Raw genomic sequence first — 22639 nt, forward strand, 5'->3', positions numbered from 1 at the left:
TTCAGAAAAAAGGACACAATCGGTCAAATTACAGATCAGTAGACTTAACTGGTATCTAAAAAAAAGAAAACAACACGTTATAAATTTCATGCGTCCGAAGCGCTTTTCTGGAATGACCTTCACCAGGAACTCTCAAAGACGAATATTTAAAAGCCAAGGATGTATAAGAACCGAAACAGTTGAAGAGATATATGACCAAAAAAGAACATAAAAAATTAGCCAAATCCATCTAAGGTCAACTTTGCCTTAAACTGCAAAGAAATGGCACCAGGGAATTAAGTCACCTGTATAATGGTATTTGTTTAATATTGTATATTTTTTCTATTGAAAATGTTTAATATTTTGTATGTTTGATACCAAAATGTAAAAACTAAATCTAAAACGCCCTTCTTTCAATACAAAATCATTATATATGAAAGGTATCTGATGTTGTAATTTTAGCTGTGTCATGTGTGTGTAGTTCTTGTTAAACTAAAAATATAGAAACATAAAAACAGTCATTTATTTATGTTGTTAAAGTATATGAAAAAGGAAGACTTCCTCTATGCATACAAGGTGAATATGTAACCTTCATTATTTATTTATCTATAAACCTTTGTGTTTAAATGACGACTAGTAACTCAAAACCATAATAGATATATAATGATTCGTGAAAGCCCCGAATGGCACATATCAGGTTTTTTTTCAATAAGAATTAGAGTATTTCTAAAACAAAGTATATATATTACTTTAGGTAAGAATCAATATTTATGCTGCTCTTGAATATATTGTAAATGAAAAGGTTTAAGTGAATTTTATTTCATGACTACTTTTTGCTAAATACTTCAACATCCAGTATCCTTACTATCATATTGGATCTGCCTCCACTTCTTAATTTCCTCTTTTATTCAAAACCACTTCTCAAGATATATTACCAGTAAGTGATCTATGCTTAAGCTCAATTTATATAATGTTATAATAATTTTATTTATAGAAAACTTCATAAGTTGGTAAAACCGATCTTTTTTGTATCGTTGATTAAATAAAATAATAAAAACAAATTAAACTGGTTTATACATTAATTGGAATTGGGCTTTGAACTGGATACCAGTAACTACACATACTCTTGGATCGGGTCTTTTGTCAATTGTTTTTTTGGTAATTGTTTTGTGCTTAGTACCGATCTGACGAGTCAATCCCTTCCAAAATAATTTATACAGTTTATTATTTGGATGTGTTGTTATATCACTGTCCCAGGTAAAGGGAGGGTTGAGCGCTCACAAACATCTTGAACCATGCAAAGGAGATTTTTCTGTAATTTAAGCTGCCCATCATATGTTCAAACGTATTCATATATAATGGAATCATTTGAAAGATATATTACACCTTTGATATTATTTTTTCTGACCTCGTTTAAATAGAAATAGCTATGAGAGTGTCTTATCATTAAGGATTTGACGATAAAAATATCAAAACAGATTCCTATAGCTATTGACAATGTACACAAATAGCGCCGTTTTATTTGTGTACATTGTCAATAGCTATAGGAATCTGTTGTAATATTTTTATCGTCAAATCCTTAGATTATACAGGCACATAGCTATTTCTATTTAAACAAGGTCACGAAAAATAATATCTGTAATTTAAGATGACCATCATATGGTTAAACGTATTCATATATAATGGAATCAATTGAAAGATATATTTCACCTTCGTGAAAATTGATATACAATTTAAAGTGAGATATTAAAAAGTGGTCTACTATGAACCAGAAATTGTAGTAATAAAGCTAATAAATCACTTTGCAAAAATTTTCCGCCCACGTTTCAATACATAATACTGGGTTACATGTAGTAATTACATATTTGCAAATGAGAACAATATCAAAACCAAGTTTATAGAAAGAGTAAAATACATGAAAATTAGAAAAGGCATTCACATTTGTGAATACATCTCTATCAGAGCAATTCATTAACACAACAATATTTCACTGTTGTGTTTTTTGTTCTTTCAATGTGCATTGAAATACAATCCTGGTAAAGTCTTGATTATATTTTGTGATGTTTTATGTTTTAACAGATAAAATTATCTGACAAATTATTAAATTTGAGGTTAAAATATATCTTTTATTCTTCATTGAAATGAGACGAACGAAGACTCACAAAACCACTTACAACTAGTCACATATGTATACGCCTGTTTAAATGAAAAAGAACATTCTAAGGGTACAATAAAAAACCGTAGTCAGATATAAAAATCCTCGACATGACAAAAATTTAAAAAAAAGACCGACGGCCTATTTTGGACAAAACAATAAACGAAAACAAATATGACAGACAGCAACCAACGAAAGCCCTGAATTACAGCTCCTGACCTTAGACAGGCACATATAGAATTTTGAGGGGTTAAACATGTTTGGTGACGCTCAACGCTCATCCTTACATGAAACAAACTGGAAAAATCAGTTTAGAACGGCTTCACTAATCGGATCAGCACAAATTTCAACTAACGTAAAGACAGAGACACAAAGTGTCGTTCTAAGAGTACTCGCAGTTACTGAAAGCTAGTTCAAAACCAAGACAAGTAATAAATAAATAAGATAGCTAATAAATAAATAAGACAACCAATGAATAAAACAATCATGTTCTCCCAAAAAAAGAAATGAAAAAAGTAAAAAACAAAAATACCGATCTCCAAGGAATATTCAAAACGAAAAGTCCCTTATCAAATTGCAAAATCAAAAGCTCAAACACATCAAACGAATAGAAAATAACTGTCATATTCCTGACTTGGTACAGGCATTTCCTTATGTAGAAAATAGTGGATTAAACCTGGTTTCATAGGTTACTAAACCTCTCACTTAAATGGCAGTCGCACAGAATTCCACAACATTGAGAACAATGTGTGAGCAAAACAAACAGACATAATAGACAAAAATGGCAAAAATTGGGGTACAGCAGTCAACACTGTGTCATAATACCAATCACTATAAAAACAAACAACCATGCCAACAAAGAAAGACAAAAAGTCATACAGACACTCTACAAAAAAAGAACACAAGCAAAAATGAAAGACAAGAATACAAAAAATTCAATAGCACAATAACACAATGACGGGATGTATAAATACCAAGCCACGCCAAAAGGATATTACCAAACATGGACTAAACAATTAAGGTTAAGAATATACAAAGACAAATACAAAGAACACTATAACACGTAATCAACGGTTCTCAACGCCTGACTCAAATAATTCGAAAAACTAGTACAGGAACAACCTTTGTGTTTTGATTAATATTGAATACTTAAACGTTCTTTACTTGCGTTTTTTATGTTTTGATCAACAATTTCATTCTATTTATCGAAATGTGTAACAAGTGTTTATCTAAATCCCCACTCCCTCCGGGGATTTAGATAAGCACTTGTCATTGTTATCGATAGCCGACGACAAACAAGATAAAGGTAAATGATTCAGTAGTATATATTGACAACAAAAGTACTACGGTTGTCCACACTGTTACGGGAATACCTCTATATGAATGTGAAATTAAATGATCTGGCTTCTTTGATCTTTTTGTTATTGACATGTGTCTGTAGGAACTCCGAAAATAAGCAGAGGTCGGCAAGGAAAGGCGCACAGTTCGTTCCCATAGAAATGCCGACAATTTGTTGAAAAAGGTACCTCCAAATTCAACAAATATGTTGTAAAGAAGAAACTCCAGCATACTGATCACTTGTTCTTCGGTGTAGCATGTTTTACCTGTTTGTTCACTTTTAACAAATATGCCGTATGGTATTCCAAAGCAATAAATTTATAACGTATGCTACCATTTTATATTGAAAAGCAATGTGGACTATTTCTTATAGACGATTTTTCAATTTCACATGGAGAATGGTGGTTAAAAGAATTGAAAAATCAAAGGTTTTGATAGAATTAATTTCAGAGAAAGATCGAGATTTAAAATAATAAAGAAGTTCTTTTAGAATCCACATATGGTTGATACCACTACGCGAGTAACCAGTTTCACGGTATTTCTGAAGACCTTCTTTCACTGTTGACAGATTTTTTGTCAATCTAATGGACAATTCCTTTGTAGAACATGCAGATGAGCCGACAATAAACCGTTGTTTGTAAGGAATTTTGTGAAGCTAAGGTATCAAATACAAACAAGGTGAGTCTTCAGATTTGCTGGTCATTGTAATGTTCATTGAAGTCATGAATGACTTATAATTCGCAAAAATCTCGTCCTTGTCAAATGCTATGCTTTTATATGTGGGATTACCTGAGTGCTCATTTATTCTTAATTATTTTACAAGACACTCGTAGTAGTACGATTTACATATAAAATCAATATTATTTGAAGCTTTGTCCGCAGGAACAACAACATATTTATCATAAAGAGATGACAGACATGTCATAGCTTCTTTGTCTCTGTATACGGACTTTGCTCGATCATTCACACAGTTTTTCAACTTTTGGATTTGACGTTTTATCAGAAATCTGTTTGCTTTAACCCATTCTGACTAAGTGTCCAGTTCAACTTCTCCTCGTTAAGCCCATGCTCTTGCGTAGTCCTCAATGGAATCCATAATTATTTTGAAGATATGGTTCTAATTGATGTGTTGGGGTTCTCTGAACATAGGACCATGAGAAAACAACACTATATAATTTTATACGTCCGAAGTGCTTTTCTGGAGCTACCTTCACTATAGGAACTCCGAGTATTTGAAAGTCAAGGATGTATCAGAACAGTTGAAAAGCTATATGACCAAGAATGACCTAAAATAACCATGGCATGTTATAGTTTAATTACGTCTTTTTGATGGTCTTTTTCATTTGGTCATAACTTTTCGATTCTCTAAACAACACAATCTTATAGAAAGAGAAGTTTTCTTATTTAATCAAAAGGTCCTTTGAAAAATATGATTGCAAATTTATTTGCTTCAACTCCTATTAAGGTTTCTTCTGTAATGAAAAAGGTAAATATGCTAGATACACTTACTGGAAATGTGATGAGATTATAACAGCTAGTAATTTTCTCCTTGACAACATTTATTGCACGTTTCAATAGAAAGTGTTATCAACAGCTTGTAGGTATTCCTATGGACATTAGTTGCGCCCTTTAATATCAGATTTATTCCTGTGTCGTTATTAGAGGCAACAGTAGATTCCGATGTTCAAGTCTTAATCCATTACAAATCGAGTTTAAAAATTAAAACAGAGGGAATCGCACGTACTCCAAAATGAGCGATACCTCGTGCACCCGCTATACGAATCAAGACTCAAGTAAAAATGTCACAATCGGGAAATAGTCACAATCGGTAAACTTACAAATCAGACGACTATTCATGTATTTAAAAACTGCTACACAAGTAGCACGTGAGTTGAGACACAGGCACATCTTATCGATCAATCAATTCTTGATGATGACCGTAAAACTTGTGTAGTGCCTACTTCATTTGATTTTCCTCTTAACTCTGCTGGAGCAGATTTTGTGTCATAACGAATCGAATTGATTAAGATGATATGTTGAATGACAGGACATCATCAATTTATCTGTAAGTGAAATCAAAAATTTGCAGGATGTACAGAAGTACAAAAACAAGTTGTCCAGTAAGGTACACAATTAGTACCAATCGGAATATCGACTGTCTTTTGAAATATCAATCTACCAACCTTTACATATATGTTGTCGATAAAAAAATAAAGCATTTTTATGATATATCATCATTGGTGTATTTGCTATTTGAATAATATAAAAATAAGAAGATGTGGTATGATTGCCAATGAGACAACTCTCCACAAGAGACCAAATGACACAGAAATTAACAACTATAGGTCACCGTATGGCCTTTAACAATGAGTAAAACCCATACCGCATAGTCAGCTATAAAAGGCTCCGAAATGACAAATGTACAAGAATTCAAACGAGAAAACTATCGGCCTGATTTATGTACAAAATAATGAACGAAAAACAAATATGATATACAGCAACACACGACAACTACTGAATTACAGGCTCCTGACTTGGAACAGTCACATACAGAATGTGGTGGGGTTAAACTAGTTTGAAGGCGCGTCAACCCTCCCACTAACCTGGGACAGTTGTGTAACAGTACAACATAAGAACAAACTATAAAAATCAGCTTAACTCATCAGATCGATACAAAGCAGAAATACATCTAACAAAAACACAGAATGGACGTGGCAGGGTACTTATACATCCCCACAACAAAAAGACACTAGGTACATATCTGAGAGTACTCGCAGTTACTGACAGGTAGTTCAAAGCCAATAACAACTAATAATAAAAAACATGCATCTAAGACTAAAATATCAATCAGTACACATCCAACATCCAATGGATTTAGTGTAAAGACGTCATTAAGAGCCAGAGAAAAACATGACCTTATGCAATGCCAAGATACAGGTATCGACAGATTGTATAGCCATGAATGTGCATATGTATATAAACAAAATATTTAGTTTGATTTTAATTTACTGACAACAAAATCAATATTTATACCAATAAAAACATTATTCAAATATCTAATTATAGTATTGAATTGGTAACCTTTAAGAATAAGTTTATTCAAAGGATCGATAAGTTTACCGTATCTAAATTTCCGGCCTCGGTAAACAACATCTCCGTAAAAACTAAATTGTGCTATCCCGTTAAAAATAAGTTTCCTACAGGTTCAACCAAACTTCCAAACCAAATCTTTATATCTATGGAAGAATTTAGTAAAGGGTTTTTAGTAATTTGTGGTTACGAAATACCTGACTTAATAATTTACTAGTAATACATAGATTACGTTCATTGAAATCCAAAACGTCACAACAGATACGGGCATAGCGAACGAGTTGTGATATATAAACACCGTAAGATTGTGCCAAAGTTTGGTTCTTTACAAAGTAAGATTTTACAAGACATCATAAAAGGTAAAAAGTAAAAGTAAAAATTGTCTGTTTTGTTAGACAATGTGGTCGATCTTTCAATTGAGCATTGGAAATAATATCATGGAGCGAAGGAAAATAAAAAGTTTAAACATAATTGCAAAATTAGAATAAATGATATTGCAGGTTTTGGAGTAAAAGTTTTAAAATTCCACATCTGATTGATACCACTTGTTGAATATATAGCACAGTTTATAGCCAGACTCAGTTAAAATCCGTCTAAACTCCATTTAATAGAAAAAACAAATAACACCTACCATTACCTTGATAATATTTTTTGCTTTTGATAATCATCTATTCTCTCATATGCAGCGGAAAATAACACAAGAGACATGACTTTAAATAAGTCTTACTAGTATATAAACAACACTTATAGTCCTTTTCAGAGATATGGACGTTTCAGTTGAACAGTAGAAACTTTCAACAAACTTTACAACAAAAGACACAATTTTTTGTAAATTTTTAATTTTCAATTCTAATAGAGATGTTTTTTGTCCCTTCTTACGGTGTGAATGCGTGTCTGAAGTGACGATCTAGACTTAAATAAACGAAATCTATGTATTACGTAAATTATTCTTAATCAGGATTTCGTTCAACAGATTATTATAAACCTTTACTAAATTCTAGATACAATGATGTGGTTTTGAGGTTTGGCTGTACCTGTAGAAAACCTTATTACAATTGTAATATCACATTCTAATTTATTCAGAGATATGGTAGGAACCGTTACTGTGAATTCATTATTAACAATTAATTCATGTTTTTTCTGTAATAACAATCCTGTTGTTGGGATTTTTAAACTAATACAATTCTTGTTCTTATTCTTATTGTTCGTATAATACCAATTTTGTGTGAATTTCGTAGGTATAGGTAAATCTCGAATTTAAATATTCAACGAAATACAAATTTTCGATAGACTTTTATTGAGACTTTGGTAAAACCACGAAATCAAATATCAACCAAATTGCAAAATATCCTCAATAAAAGAAAATTGATATCCACGAAAGAAAATGAATCCACAGTAATGAAGAAATGGTCCATAAAAACTGACACACCCTTTGATTAAGTTCAATCTGAAACGGTTATCATTTTAACATTGTAAAACTATCTGTGAATATTTTCTTCGCCGGACTAACATTGATTTTATTTTTAGTAAAACAACTAAATATGTATGGCTGTACTGTTATGACACTTTTAGTCCTTCATCCTGTCGATACTCATGTGTTGCCTTCCTCCCCCCTTGCACAGGTTCATACATTTGTCATATTGTTTATGATGTTCATGAGCATGTCCTGATGCCATAATTATTTGTTTTATTGTCTCTAGCATAATACAGACTGTTTGTTTTAACTTTTGAATTAATTGCCGAGGCCAAGGCCTTTTATTTTTTGTTTTTTTAAGAAATGTATTATAAATAAAGGCATCAGTAGTATACCGCTATTCGAAATTCATAAATCGATTGAGAAAAAAAATCAAGACATGTGATTAAATAATAATCAATTGAATATCATAACCGCAGTGCATGAAGACAAAAATAATTATTCCTTTCATTTATTTTGATGATTCCATGACATTAATTGCACAAATATATTTTTTGGATTTCTTAAACCTTTAATAAAGACAATTGACTTGTTACAAGTTTGGTCCATACTGAATAACTAGTAAGTCCCGAATAGAACAGTATATGGCAAACTTAAACACATTAAACGTTTCTGCAAATAATAAAAATGATATATACGAATAAACATAAACAATAAAACCTGACTAGCTTGTTGAAACCAGCAGTTATGACTTATATCTAATATAGACTATTCAAGTCACTAACATAAACATAACTAAATACTAACGAATAAATTTCCTCCATGTGAAAAACTAACACCTAAAGTCTTAGAGGATTTACTTTATAAAATTTTAAGGAAGCCACTGTAATTGTAAATTTTTGGTATCATTTGTGTGAACATTGTTTTCACCTATAACAATAAAAAAGAATTCCTTCGTAAGTTTTCCTTTGTACCTGTCTACATTTCTTTAACCAAAACTTTCGAATATCATCTTATCAATTTGTCATGTCCTATAATATCTTGTTTTTCTTATGTTCATCATGACTGTGGTAATTGAAAGTTTTTAATGAAGCAATCATTTAACGTGTTTGTTTAAATAGTTGTAATATCTTGTAACCTTTAACATGAAAAAAAAACATGTTTAACGTTGTGCATGAAATTATAAAAGATTGTCTCTGATAGAAACCGAAAGAGAGAAATGGCTATTTTGGGAAAATGAACTTTTTTTGGGAAACTCCAACAAGAGGTGAAAGACAAACCAATATATAGTCCCTGAATCATTGGTGAAGCGGCGACTAATTATGCCAAAAAATGGGACCGAATCCCCGGTTTCTGAATTCTGAAATACCCACATGCAGATTTTACATTTTTGTAAATTAAGATTTTTAAAATGTAAGTGTGACGTTATGAAATGAAAAGAGGATAATGATGTAGTTACTAGACTCATGTCGCCGAAGGCTATATTGCACAATATGCATGATATAAATCGCATGTATATATAGTTCTTTCAGTTGAATGGTTAAAAGGTAGAAATTATGATATAGCATAGTTCAGATAAAAAAACAAAATATCATACCGATATCCAAACTTGGAAAAACCCGATATTTAGTGTTATATTGGTAATGTGGAACCACACATGGTTTTTTATTGCCTTTTGTTCTTTTGATTTTTTGGTAAATGTAATATAGTTTGAAATACATCATATATTTGGATTCCCAAAATGTTTGTGTGATGAAAATAATTCCGTCGTGTGCACTGAAACCGGTATTACTGTGGATTCATTTATTTTCGTGGTAACACATTTTCGGTGATTGATGAATCATTGTGTTTTGTCATTGATTTGCCAAATTCTGCTTTCAAGTCTATAAGAAATTTGTACTTTGTTTAACCCTTAAATTCATGGTTCATCTTTTCACTCTAAATCCACAATGGTTTTCTTATGTACAGCATCCCCAATATCCTCTTTTCATTTTTACTGTTCAAAATGAGTTATGAACACTTTTAACTTAGTTACAAATTAGTATACAAAGAACAAAGAACAATTATGAATTGAGATAATTCACTTGTGGTGTCTAAAGAAATAACTATTGGTGACATTTTATCTTTGGCGTATATTTTTTCCTGTACATTTGGTAAACTATTTGTATATTGAAAATGTACGTACTATTTACATCTTGAGTTCGGATCAACAATGTTAAAACTACATCTTTGCATTACAAATTGATATGTTGCCCTCAGTGGGATTATAATTCATTCTGTTTAATATAAAAGACTTCCTAAACCCTCCCCGATTAGGAAGAGACCAATCAAGGTAACGAACAAAAATAATGGGAATCACATGAACTTCAAAAGGAGCGAGACCGGGTGCGTAGACAGGGTAAGCGTCTTCTACTATACATGAATCAGATCTACTGGCTCCAATGTATATCCTAAGTCGACCCAATGTTAATATTTTATAAATATACCCTCTTTAAAACTGTGTTTCAATAAAACCCCAAAATATTGGTAAAAACATACAAAAACACTATATAAAATAAATAATCGCCGTATCAATAAGTTTCTTGTGTCATGTGTTGCTGTCTTCAATGCTGTGGAGGAAATGATACAAATAAAAATTTTGAGTTTAAAATTTAATATAAACCCCAGTTCTCAAAACTTGGAAGAGATAAAGTGCTTTCATTTTTAATTTTATGATGTTTAATTGAAATAGACAATTCCTGCTATTTCCCGAAAATTAAAAAAATATGACGGATATTGAACTATATCGTAAATTGTTATATCATATACAGCACTTTTCCATACACAGAAAATCAGGAAAATTGTCTAGCACACTTTTTTTTATATTGTGAGTTTACGTAAAGATTTCTTTTCACAAAACATGTATATTCATAACAAGACACGTACACTGCGTGTAGGTCATACATTGAATTTACATGAAAGACATTTGCATAATATATAAAAGAGATGCATTCAAAGAAGTAACACCAGACTTACAAACAAAAGGTATACACATAATGTTAACATTTATCCGAGATGAACAGTCCAGTTCATAACAAGTCCCTCATTTTGAGATACTGGAACGTTTCCCAGAATTCTGATGGAGATATATTAAAAAGAAAATCGCTTTCAAGCACAAGAGTCATTGCCTCTACACTTTGTTCCATTGTTAATGATTGTCCTACAGGTTTACTGAAATATATTTAAAAAAACGTTCACAACAATTATTAAAAATTTACATCCGACGTTATGCCATAATTAATCAAAATATTAATATCATGATATAATGTATACTATCCAAAATGAGTGGCATTCTCTAGCATAAAAAAACAATGCTTTCTTGTGTTCATATGAAGCCACTGTGTGTAGAAGTAAAATTTTAAACTAAAGTGTGAACTGCTACTTTATATCAAATATAAAAGTGGTTTTGAAAATTATTTCATATTCGCTATGCCACTAAAAATAAATAAGGCGTTAAAGGCTTCATGGAATACGTTAAAAATTATTATTTGTAGTGTTTTTTATATTATCAAGATTAATTATTAATTCCTATTTCTTCAAAGGACTTTTCTATTGGTCACTGTTCAGTCATAGGCAATACTAAAGGTGTCCTTCGAGATTTTTTTTATTGTGTATAATGTTTATTATGTATTACTGCAAGTGTACTGTCAGTCCACGATGTTACCATCCGCCCATGCAAAAAGTGTATTTCGTTACTTTCATGATTTATATGATATATTTCATCAGAAATTTCAATATATAAAATCTTTCAATTGTGCTATAATACATGCTTTTGGTCACGTGCATTCCAGGCGCAGGTTATTCAGGAAACACGTATTGTGCAAACGAAAATCAAAGGATTTATCATGGCTATTTAACTGTTACAGTATGTTCGATGTTCATATATTTTTACACTCCAGTTTTGTCAAACGTTTAGACATAATAAATAACCCTAAGTTCGTTGCATTCAATAGATCGTTAATACTTTGAATACTTTTGGTAAGATACTTACATCTGTGATTTGTCAGCCATGGACAACAATGATAATATTCTGGCTTGGCAGTATGTTGCAGAATCTGATTCGATCCTTAACTCACAATTCCTGGGATAAAACAACATCATCCCAGCACTGAAAAATTAAACAGTCGTTATAGGGAAACACTGATGAACGTTAACGCAAAAAGTTCTGATATAACAGTATTACACAATGACAGTAGGGCCCTCTGTGGCCGAATCGGCTAAGAAGTTACCACTAGCCTAGCAACACTGAGATTGTGAGTCCGAATCCCGCTCGTGGCAGGTGCATTCGACTCCAATTTTAATTAATTAGGATAGTCAGTTTTCCTGTCGAAGGTCGGTGGTTTTCTCCTGGGCGTCCGGCTTACTCCATCTATAAAAGGTGGCCGCCAAATGAAGAAAAGAGGGCTGAAACTGGCGATAAACGCAACAAAATTAATCAATCAATCGTGAACAGGACGCGTCATTGGTGATCGATTCAATATAGCTGGCAAATCAAAGAATTAGGAAGTTTAAGAGAACTGAAAACAAATTAAAAAGTTGTGCCATATCTCGATAAGGCCATTTATGCTTCGGTGTGCGAAAACGTTGGTGTTTCGAATTATTATATGAACAGTAAATTTCAATGACAGTCTCAATGATATTTTATGTCAGAGCTGTAGTGCTGACTTTTCGGCATGTGTTACTTTCGGTGACGAAATGTTCAACAGCTGTGGCATCGACCCAAAGGTTGGCAAAACTCATAAAAATACCAGCTTATAATTCAATATGCCGGACATGTTTTAACTACAGAAGACTACTCAGCGGCGCCTGAGTCAAAACAGTTAGAAGCTTAAATTCATTAAGTATTGAGATCCAAAATTACAAAACGTTAAATAATATCTGGTTAAGACTACTAATATATATGCCTGGGGTAGAATGCAAGTTTTATGAATAGTAAATATTACCGAAATGATAATGCATGTCAGCACATGAGTACAATACTGGATAACAATATGACTATTTTGATCCAAATATGAAATTAAAACGTCGCTGCATTGATTTAAAATAAACATGTCTCGATTGAATATATATTTTACCACAACACTGCTTTTCTTTCCGAAATGCGTTGAACAGGATCATCTAGTACCAAACTACGTAGAATCCAACACAGACCTCTTTGATAACACCCAGGAAGTTCTGGTATATCTGAGTTTTCATAATGTGGACGACTGATGGACGATTGTGGAAAAGTGTCTCCATCACCAATAGGTCTTATTAAACCGTAAAACATCCTGCTAACTGCGTATGCGTCTGTCTTGCCATAAACTTGCTGGAGTGTTGTCATCTGTAAAATAATTATAAATAAACAACCAATTGCAAACATACGTTAAATCTGAACTAACATAATTTCGTTTAATAATATGGAGTTGTAAATGCAAGCAATGTATAAAAATACAAATGGGTGTGTAAGTGTGGGTCTGTTAACTTTGGAAGAAATATCATCTGAAACCACCTGCCAATTGAAACCAAATTTAAACTTATGTACGATTCATGTAAAATCATTGATTATTTTAATAAACTAAATAGGTATTGCCATACATTTATGAAAAATTATGGTCCTACACCCTGTTGATATAATATACTTATATTTAAGAATTGCACAAGGTCATGCTTTACTCAGATTGTTTTTGGCTTCTTAAAATCAAATCCGCTGGATGTGTACTGATTGATACTTTCATCTGGGAGAACATTGATTTATTTATTTAGATGTTATTGGCTTTGAACTAGCTTTCAGTAACTGCGAGTATCTCTTAGACCGGTACTTTGTAAATCTTATCATTATGCAGTTATAATTGTGCTTTGTATCGATCTGATGAGTCATTTCCGACTGCTTTGTATAGTTATGTTGTGATGTTACACACTGTCCTAGGTTAGAGGGAGGATTGAGCACTCATTATCATTTTTAATCCCGCCACATTGAATATGATTTTTTCGTTTGAATTGTTTCCGATTTTGTTATGTCAAGTCCTATAACAGTTGACTATACAGTATTGGTTTTGATCATTGTTAAAGGCCGTACGTTAATCTATATATACTTAAATTGATAAACGATCAAAAAATAAAATGAGCATTTTGAGGGTTTTCATAAATTCACAATGTCTCCTACCATTTGTAAAGTTTTCATTGAATGGGTTTACACTTATATAGAACAAGCCTTAACTTTTTATTAATGTATGTGGGAATTTTTATCATTAGTTGTGTCAGAAAAACAAATGCAGGCCCAATCCGACCCTTGAAAAATAAATTTTTATGTCCAAGGACCACAATTCATGCAAAAATCACTTAACGGAAACAAAACTCAAAAAGGAAATGTATGATAGAACTATAAACAATATAGTCAATTTGATCCAGGCATTGTTGGAAAATGACAGGAAACTGATGTTTATTAGTAATTTCTTTTGTCATTGACTAAAATTTCCACAAAAATTGCCTTACATCAACAAAACTGAAACCTTATCTGTAACTTATTGAGATATGACTACATATCTAATACTAGAAAATTGATTCAAGCATAAAAACCCGACGGAATCTGTACCTTCTTATCATATGACTTTTTACCAAATATCTACTGAATTATATTTTCAAGCAACTCTTTATTTTCACAAGTTATAATTTCGACAAAAATTGATTTACTAGAACGTAGTTCAAACTCAATCTGTAACTTCTTATGATATGATCAATACCAAACATTTAATCAATAGATTGACGAATTACGGGGTGGGGGAGATAAAAAGTATAATTCCGAAATCGTATCATTAATTTTGAGTATTGTGATGAACGTTTCATCAGTAAAAATCTGATTATAAATATCAATACTGTATTTCAAGGTGATCTATACAGGGTCCTAGTAGCTTCCAATTTGACTAAGTAAACTATTCAGACATACTTCTTCATTTCTATCGGTTGGTGATCCTCCTCTACTAAATCTTGTCAGTTCTGGTGCCCAAGCATGACTATTTCCAGCAAACACTTGTCGTCCATCTGTCAGTGTCACGGGACTACCATCTGGATACGTTAATGTCTTAGCAAATCCAAAATCAGTTAGGACCGGTCGTAGGCAATTGTCTAGAAAAATATTGTCCGCCTTGATGTCTCTATGAACAACACCATTTTTCTGGAGATGATGAACTGCAGATAGTATCTGATACAACAATTGAAGAATAAAGTTTGCACTAAGTCCAAAACATGGCTCTGAAAATGCTGATCGTTGTTGTATCATGAAAGATTTTAATGTTTGTGGATATTTGTCCATGACCAAAAATGAAGTTCTGTTGGCCATTTCAATTGGAACATCAATTTTCGTTGGAATCAATAGATTCATGAATTTCTTAAATCTATCGGTAGCGCCCATATAAAAATGGCGGATATTAACAACGTTCGGATGGTGTGGAAGTCGGATTGGGATGTCATGTTCAGGACCAAAATTTTGAAGTAAGAAATTATCCATGCTATGTCCCTCTCCATGTTGATTAGCCTGTAGATTGATAAGATTTGTCATCATCTGCAATATAAAGAAAAATATAAAACATGATATAACCAAGGAGGAGTATCGAAAAAACTGTATTACCTGGACCATCAATATACCAAATTCTATGGCACAATACAAGAGCGAGAGATACCTCTTCCAAATAAAAGAAAATAGAAAAAAATAAAAAGCATTATTACAAAGATATGTAAAGGGACAACATTGAAATTAAAGCTTGAGCAAACTGGGAACGATTCCAGATAATTTAGTATCTAGGTTTAAGCTGTACTTGTATCATTGACGAGTGGTCGAAGTATTTAGCCAAATTAGTTATGAATATGAAGGTAGTATATGTAGTATATGTATGTAAGTATTTCAAACAAACAAACATGATAGTAGAAACTCAAACAATTTAGTGAAATGTATCATGTAAAAGAAAGGTGTTCATTTATGACACAATGTACCTGCACGTACTTTACTGAACTAAATGCAAAGGAACAACGCATTCAATGTTGTACATCTAAATCTACAAACCGGTATCGTTTGTAGAAACTTTTACTTAAACAAATTGGTATAATCAATAAAATGAGCTTATGGTCTCCATTAGAAGTTGATTCCAGTTATAGCGTTTCTAGTCATGAAACATCTTTATTGAGATGAGATTTATTGCTTCGTTTTGAAGACAACACTAATACATGTAGATGAAGAACAGCAATACATGCGCTGTAGCTTTGATATAAGTTTAGTGCAGACTGTGTAGGAATGTTTTGTTATAATTAATTATCCGAAATTTTGATTTATTGGAACAACTGTTCCTGGTGCTTGGTTATATCATCAGATGAAGTACAATGAATGTAACAATAGGATCTATATTACAGATACAAATATTTTCAAAGGAATGGTAGGAAGGCAACACATGTACAAATGATTGCTTTGGAGTACTAGGAAGGCAACAATAGCTAGGACAGATATCACATGTATAAATGTAGTCTCTATTTCAGATTTAAGCATTTATTTTTAATTATATTACTATACATTTTATGAAAGAATCTATTAATAGTTTATGATATTCAAAATTATTTCAATTAGATGACCTTATTTGGGGGCAACGACGCTTTAAATTGAAAAGATTTAAAAATACAAAAATAGATAATGACCTTGACAAGTACAAGTTCTCGGAATACATTTATTGTTTCTGGTATAACAAATTAATTCGCAGAACATGATGAATAAAATTTCTCCGAAGTCATCAAAAAGCAGAATGAATTAAGAAAAAAACAACTTGTGGCATTTCTTTATTTTCATTTTGTTTTATTGAAAAGATGGTGTCTAAGCATATTTTTGCAAATTTTTTAAAAATTGATTAATGCCTTTCAGACTTTGAACGATTTAGAGTTTGTAATTTTGTAAAGACGCCTGTATATTGTTAAAAACTATATATATTTATATGTTTTGCCGTTTACAACACAAAATCTGCACCAGATAAATTTGCAAAAAAGCTACGACTGGTCATATCAATCTAGAAGCGTTATCAATTTCGTTTTTTAAGCTGACATTTTACCATTTCGGTTTGATTTTTTTCAATTTTTTTTGTCATAAATCAACATGTTACATGTATCATCTTTACACGGAAACTAGGAAGTCGACTACAAAATATTACTTTAATGATAATGTCGTCTATTAATATTAATGTTATCTCTTTCCTGAATAAAGTTCCTTTTAATTCATAATAATATGACATTTGAAGGCGTGGGTAATTATTTATGTACGACTGTTATATATTAAGCTAAACTAGTTACAGTGTTACATCCGTAGTTTTTTAAATTTTTTAAAGCAAATTACATTATAATGCTTTAATTGAAAATGATGGTTTGACTTATATCGTGAAACTAGATTTCTAAGGAAATATGGGTTATACGCCAATTAAACAGCAGCTCAACAACAAAATAAAATATAAAAAAAGACATCTAGAGGTCAAAATACAGTATTCAACAAAATGAAAGCGTCTGGGTTATATAATAACCTATAAAATCAACACGAATACAGAAATGGTTGGGGAAAAAATTAACAGAGACTAACAACGAGCGCCATCAACTCCAAATTCTTTAAATGAAAAATATCATAGCAGCTAAAATATTGACAACCCTTCTTATTTTGAGCCAAATACATAACTAAGTGGCGGGGTAATCAACTATCACCGGTTTTGTTTTTATCTCAAAGGTACATACTTGTACAATATATCAATCCAAAAACCACTTATCTCTACGATTTCAGTTCAGGTGTCTTTGATTAGTTTTTACATCAACTGGGTCGATAGAACTGCTGATGAACGATTTTTCCCCGAGCGTATCACAAGCCCAGCAGTCATATATTTGAATGTTGACATGAAATATCATATATATGTTCATTTTCTGAAGATTTACTGTTTACACAATGTTAAATTGTTTGAAACATGCAGGTTTTTCGACCCCCTGCATAGATTGCCATAGCCGTATATGGCACTACGTGTCGGTGTTTAATGCTCTTCAATATTGTTTTTGGTTTGGCCTTCCAACTGTTTGATTTTAGCGCCACTGATGAGTCTAATGTAGACGAATCGCTTTTCTTGGGGTAACAAAATTATAGGCCTGAAATCCTTGATGGGTTTATACAACCACAAGGTCGATAAAACTGCTGGTGGACGTTTCGTTCCCGATTTTATCACCAGCCCAGTAGTCAACTTTGTGTTGAAATAATATATCATTGATGTTTTCATTTTCTATACTTTTAATATTTACAATAGTTGAAATATTCGAAACACGAAAGTTTTTTTACCCCCAGCATAGATTGCATTCGTCGTACTTGCCTCAACTTTTCGGTTTTTGATCTTCTTCAACTTCGTTTTTGATTTAGCCTTCCAACTGTGTCAATTCTAGCGCCACTAATGAGTCCTACGGAGAAGAAACGCGCATCTGACGCTCCAAATTATAAGCTTGGTATCTTTGATGATTTTAACAGGCCATAAACTAGTAAACAATACTACAATTTCTTCTCTTATGGATAAAGTCTGTTATTTATCCCGTATGAATAAATATTTCTCATATCACACTGAACCGAGAGTGATATGAATAGGTGATAAGTATTAAAGGATATTTGCAGTAACAATTTGCATAACTTTCTGGTTTGCCCCCATTTGTAAATAGAAATAAAATGTTAAACAATGCTTTTCATTCTTGTATGAATCGACATTTATTGGAAACAGATTTATTTACACGAGGAAGTATATCATCATATCAATTTGATTTAATAGATAAAAATACACAAAAAATAGGACTCATTTCCGTATATTCAACAGTAAAAAGTATCATTATGATTATCGACAGTACATCTTTTTTATTATAGGGAGGCTCTCCAATTTTACCCAGTACTAAATTCTGTTTGAAAACGTTTCTATAATGTGTCCACAACTGTCCCATATAAACGTCTTTGACACGAGTATTGTGTGTCGTTTCACTTTTGCTTCCTTATTGATATCAAAATACCAAAACAGGTATTATGTTTAAAAAATCTTTGTACAGTTCTGACAGGTATTATGTTTCAATAATCTCTGTACAGTTCCGACAAGTATTATGTTTCAAAAATCTTTGTACAGTTCTGACAGGTATTATGTTTCAATAATCTTTGTACAGTTCTGACAGGTATTATGTTTCAATAATCTTTGTACAGTTCTGACAGGTATTATGTTTCAATAATCTTTGTACAGTTCTGACAGGTATTATGTTTCAATAATCTTTGTACAGTTCTGACAGGTATTATGTTTCAATAATCTTTGTACAGTTCTGTCAAGTCTATTTAAGTCCTTTTGAGAACAATCTATAGAAACCATATCGAACCTTTTCAGCAAAATCACATTATTATCAGTAATAAAACGATGGAGGTTGCTTTGTGGATCAGTAACAATACTGTATGTTTGAAACGATAGTGAGTTCTTTGATGGACTTTCACAGTACATAATTCATAATCAGAGAGATAGTCCTTTGAGGATCAATCAGAGTACTATGAGTATGAACCGATTGAGGGTCTTTTGGGGACCAGTCACAATACTGTAAGTATGAACCGATAATGAGACCTTTGAGAACTAGTAACAATACTGTAAAAGAGAGGCGAAAAATAACAAAGGGATATTCAAACTCATTAGCCGAAAACAAACTGACAATACCATGGCAAAAAAGAATGAAAAACGATCAAAAGACAAACAGTACATAAAACACAACATAGAAAACTAAAGACAGAGCAACACTAACCCCACCAAAAACTGGGGGTGATGTCAGGTGCTGAATAGTATGAATATATAGTGAGACCTTGTGGACTAGTAACAGGACTGTAAATATAAACGAATAATGAGTCTTCTGAGGACCAGTACTTTAAGTATATATTGATAGTTAATCCTTTGATGACTAATCAAATACATCAAGTAAGACCTTTGATGACCAGTCACGGTACTGTCCTTATGAACCGATAGTGAATTCTTTGAGGACCGAAAACAATCGGTAGTGAGTCATTTGAAAGTCATTTGCAGTTTATGTACGCATGAAACTATTAAGTCCTAACTTTTAATATAAACCACAACTTTTCAAGAGGACAAATATTGTAGTCTTATCCATGAGATATTTTGAATTGTATGTTTACCAGTTTGTCAATACAAGGATGTATGTTTTGTATATTTTGATTTCTATTGGATATCTATCTATTATCGATGTCAAATTAAATAGCCTAAATTACATTTTGTACTAAAGTTAATGAATATATATATGATGCACTAAGATGATACTTCAAAAGACTTTTATTGCATCCTTTTCGGTTTGGAAGACCTCCAACGAGAAAAAGAAAAACTCATAAAATTATTAATGTCAAATATTTTAACATTAACATCGTATTAAATTAAATTACTTTAGAATCAAAGCTCAATAAATAAAAGACTAAAACGCGGAAAGTTTACAAAACACTGAATCGCTTAAAGTGTGAGAAATGGTAATGGACTCAAAACTGCACTTTAACACACTTATTCATAAATAATATAAATAAATAACATAAAAGAAAAGAAAATAAAGAAGAAGAAAAACAGTACAATAAAAAACAACTTGAATGGATTGTGTTTACTGCTCAAGTGACAACGTAATATCTAATTCTTTAAAAGGTGAAATGTATGTCATTTGATCAAAATTTGGTAATCATAGAAACAGAGCAACTGACAAACGAGGCGGTTTCAATTTTTCAAATTTTTCTAACCTTAGCGGTAATCAACCAAACTTACCCGCGTATGGTGTATACATTTCTCGACTCATATGGTATGCAAGAGCTTGCGGCTGCTAGTCAGACTATGAATATCGTTATCGGTGTCTGAGCAATAAATTAAGGAGCCAGGGTTTTGTCAAAGAACGTCTTGTCTTGTCTGTTATTGAACAGCGTTATACTACTATTGCCTTTATTTATTCGTCCTTTTTCTCAAAAAATAATTTGAAGTACCAAGACCTTCTAGATAAACATTAAGTGTAAACTTCACAAATAATACAGGATGGTCTTGATTTAAAGATTCTAGGTGCTGACGTGCATCATTTTATCTAATTTTGCAGTTTTTTCTTTATTTACCTTTCTTCTTTTATGTTCCTTTTTAGAAGCTGTTCGGTATTTTAACACCCAGATTTCAAATTGGCTTCGAGTGTTCCTGCTGCTGATAGGTGAAGAAGGGCACTTTTAACGAATGGATTTTTGATAGTGATATTTTCATTTTGTTTGCCCTCGTATTTATATTTTACTTAATTTGTACTTTATCAGGATAGTGTGTATATGTCATTATGTTTTACTATACTGTTCTAGATTATATTTGCTGCCAACTACAGAAGCTTTGTGTTGGCGTCTCTAAAAGATTAGATTGTGCTTGTTTTGGATTATATAATTTAGTTATGCTGAATATCTATGATATATGTTTCACAATTTTGGCTCATGGATCTCAATTATTTTCAAGTTAACCAATTATGTCTGTATGAGTTGCTCAAACAATTTTGTCAATGTAACGAAACTGTATACAACTTTCATAAAAGTGGGAGGTTTAAATAGCAATAAACCCAGGTTTAACCCATCACTTACTTCGGAAAACGCCTGTTACTAAGTCAGGAATATGACAGTTATATTCCGTCGTTTCGTTGGTTGATGTAGTTGAGTGTTTGGTTTTGTCAGTTTTTATTGACTTCCCTTTTTTTAATTTACCTGGTACTTTTGTTATAACATTTTTAGAATAAACTATATTAGAGAACTGTTCCTTGACGTGTTATCATATGTCATTTAGAAAATTGCCTACTCAAAATTAACAACAAAAACAATTGTAATTAAAAGTGACCAAGATGCTGCTGAACAGCGTTATGCGTTACAATAGATTTGCATTGGTAAAATATTACGGACATATTACATGTACCTTAAATTACTGAGAAATGCACCTAATTTCAATACAAAACCAAAAACCCTATAGTGTCAAAAAAATGTCAAAATGGTATCTAAAAGTTATTGAACAGCTTTGTTCTAATCAATAGGTATTTATTTTTTAGTAGTATTAGGTTTCATATAATTGGATGAAACAAAAATCCATGCGAGTCCATGGCTTTCAAATATTTGGGTTTGACGAAGGCTAATCCAGAAATCCGCTTTGGACACACGAAATTTATAAAGTGTCCTTTTTTCATTTACAATCAATAGGTCGATACCACTATTGGTGAACTGTCAGTACTCGATGGTATCATCAGTTCAGTAGTCAGTCCTTTGGTACTGACATCATTCATAACATACTATAATCAAATTATCAGTTCATATCCAAATTAAGAATTCAAATTCAAATGAAAAAGCCAAGGTTCCAGCGCCATCAGGCAAAGATGACCTTAGATGAATTTTACTATTATTTATGATGATGATGATGATGATGATGATGATGATGATGATGATGATGATGATGATGATGATGATGGATGATGATGATGATGATGAAATTCACATTAAAGACGAGAACATGTTTTTGTAATACGAATATTATGATGATGATGATGATGATGATGATGATGATGATGATGATGATGATGATGATGAATGACTG

General features: G+C 31.9%; 2 protein-coding genes across 6 annotated transcripts in view; one reads left to right on the forward strand and one right to left on the reverse strand.

Annotated features, from left to right (window-relative positions):
• Window positions 1-22639, forward strand: part of LOC127728372 (band 4.1-like protein 5) — a 238305-nt gene that overhangs the window by 90437 nt on the left and 125229 nt on the right. The gene's annotated exons all lie outside the window — the stretch shown is intronic.
• LOC127728376 (uncharacterized) overlaps window positions 8472-22639 on the reverse strand; it is a 69015-nt gene continuing 54847 nt past the window's right edge. For all 4 annotated transcript variants that reach the window (XM_052235721.1, XM_052235725.1, XM_052235723.1 and 1 more), the window contains 4 exons: window positions 14941-15555; window positions 13091-13338; window positions 12007-12123; window positions 8472-11186 (listed from right to left, as the gene is read on the reverse strand). In XM_052235721.1, coding sequence (XP_052091681.1) covers window positions 11045-11186; window positions 12007-12123; window positions 13091-13338; window positions 14941-15555 — 1122 coding nt within the window. In that variant the 3' untranslated portion in view covers window positions 8472-11044. The remainder of the gene's footprint in view (window positions 11187-12006; window positions 12124-13090; window positions 13339-14940; window positions 15556-22639) is intronic.

Source organism: Mytilus californianus, unplaced genomic scaffold, assembly GCF_021869535.1.
Source record: "Mytilus californianus isolate M0D057914Y unplaced genomic scaffold, xbMytCali1.0.p SCAF_2, whole genome shotgun sequence".
Classification (NCBI taxonomy): Eukaryota; Metazoa; Mollusca; class Bivalvia; order Mytilida; family Mytilidae; genus Mytilus; species Mytilus californianus.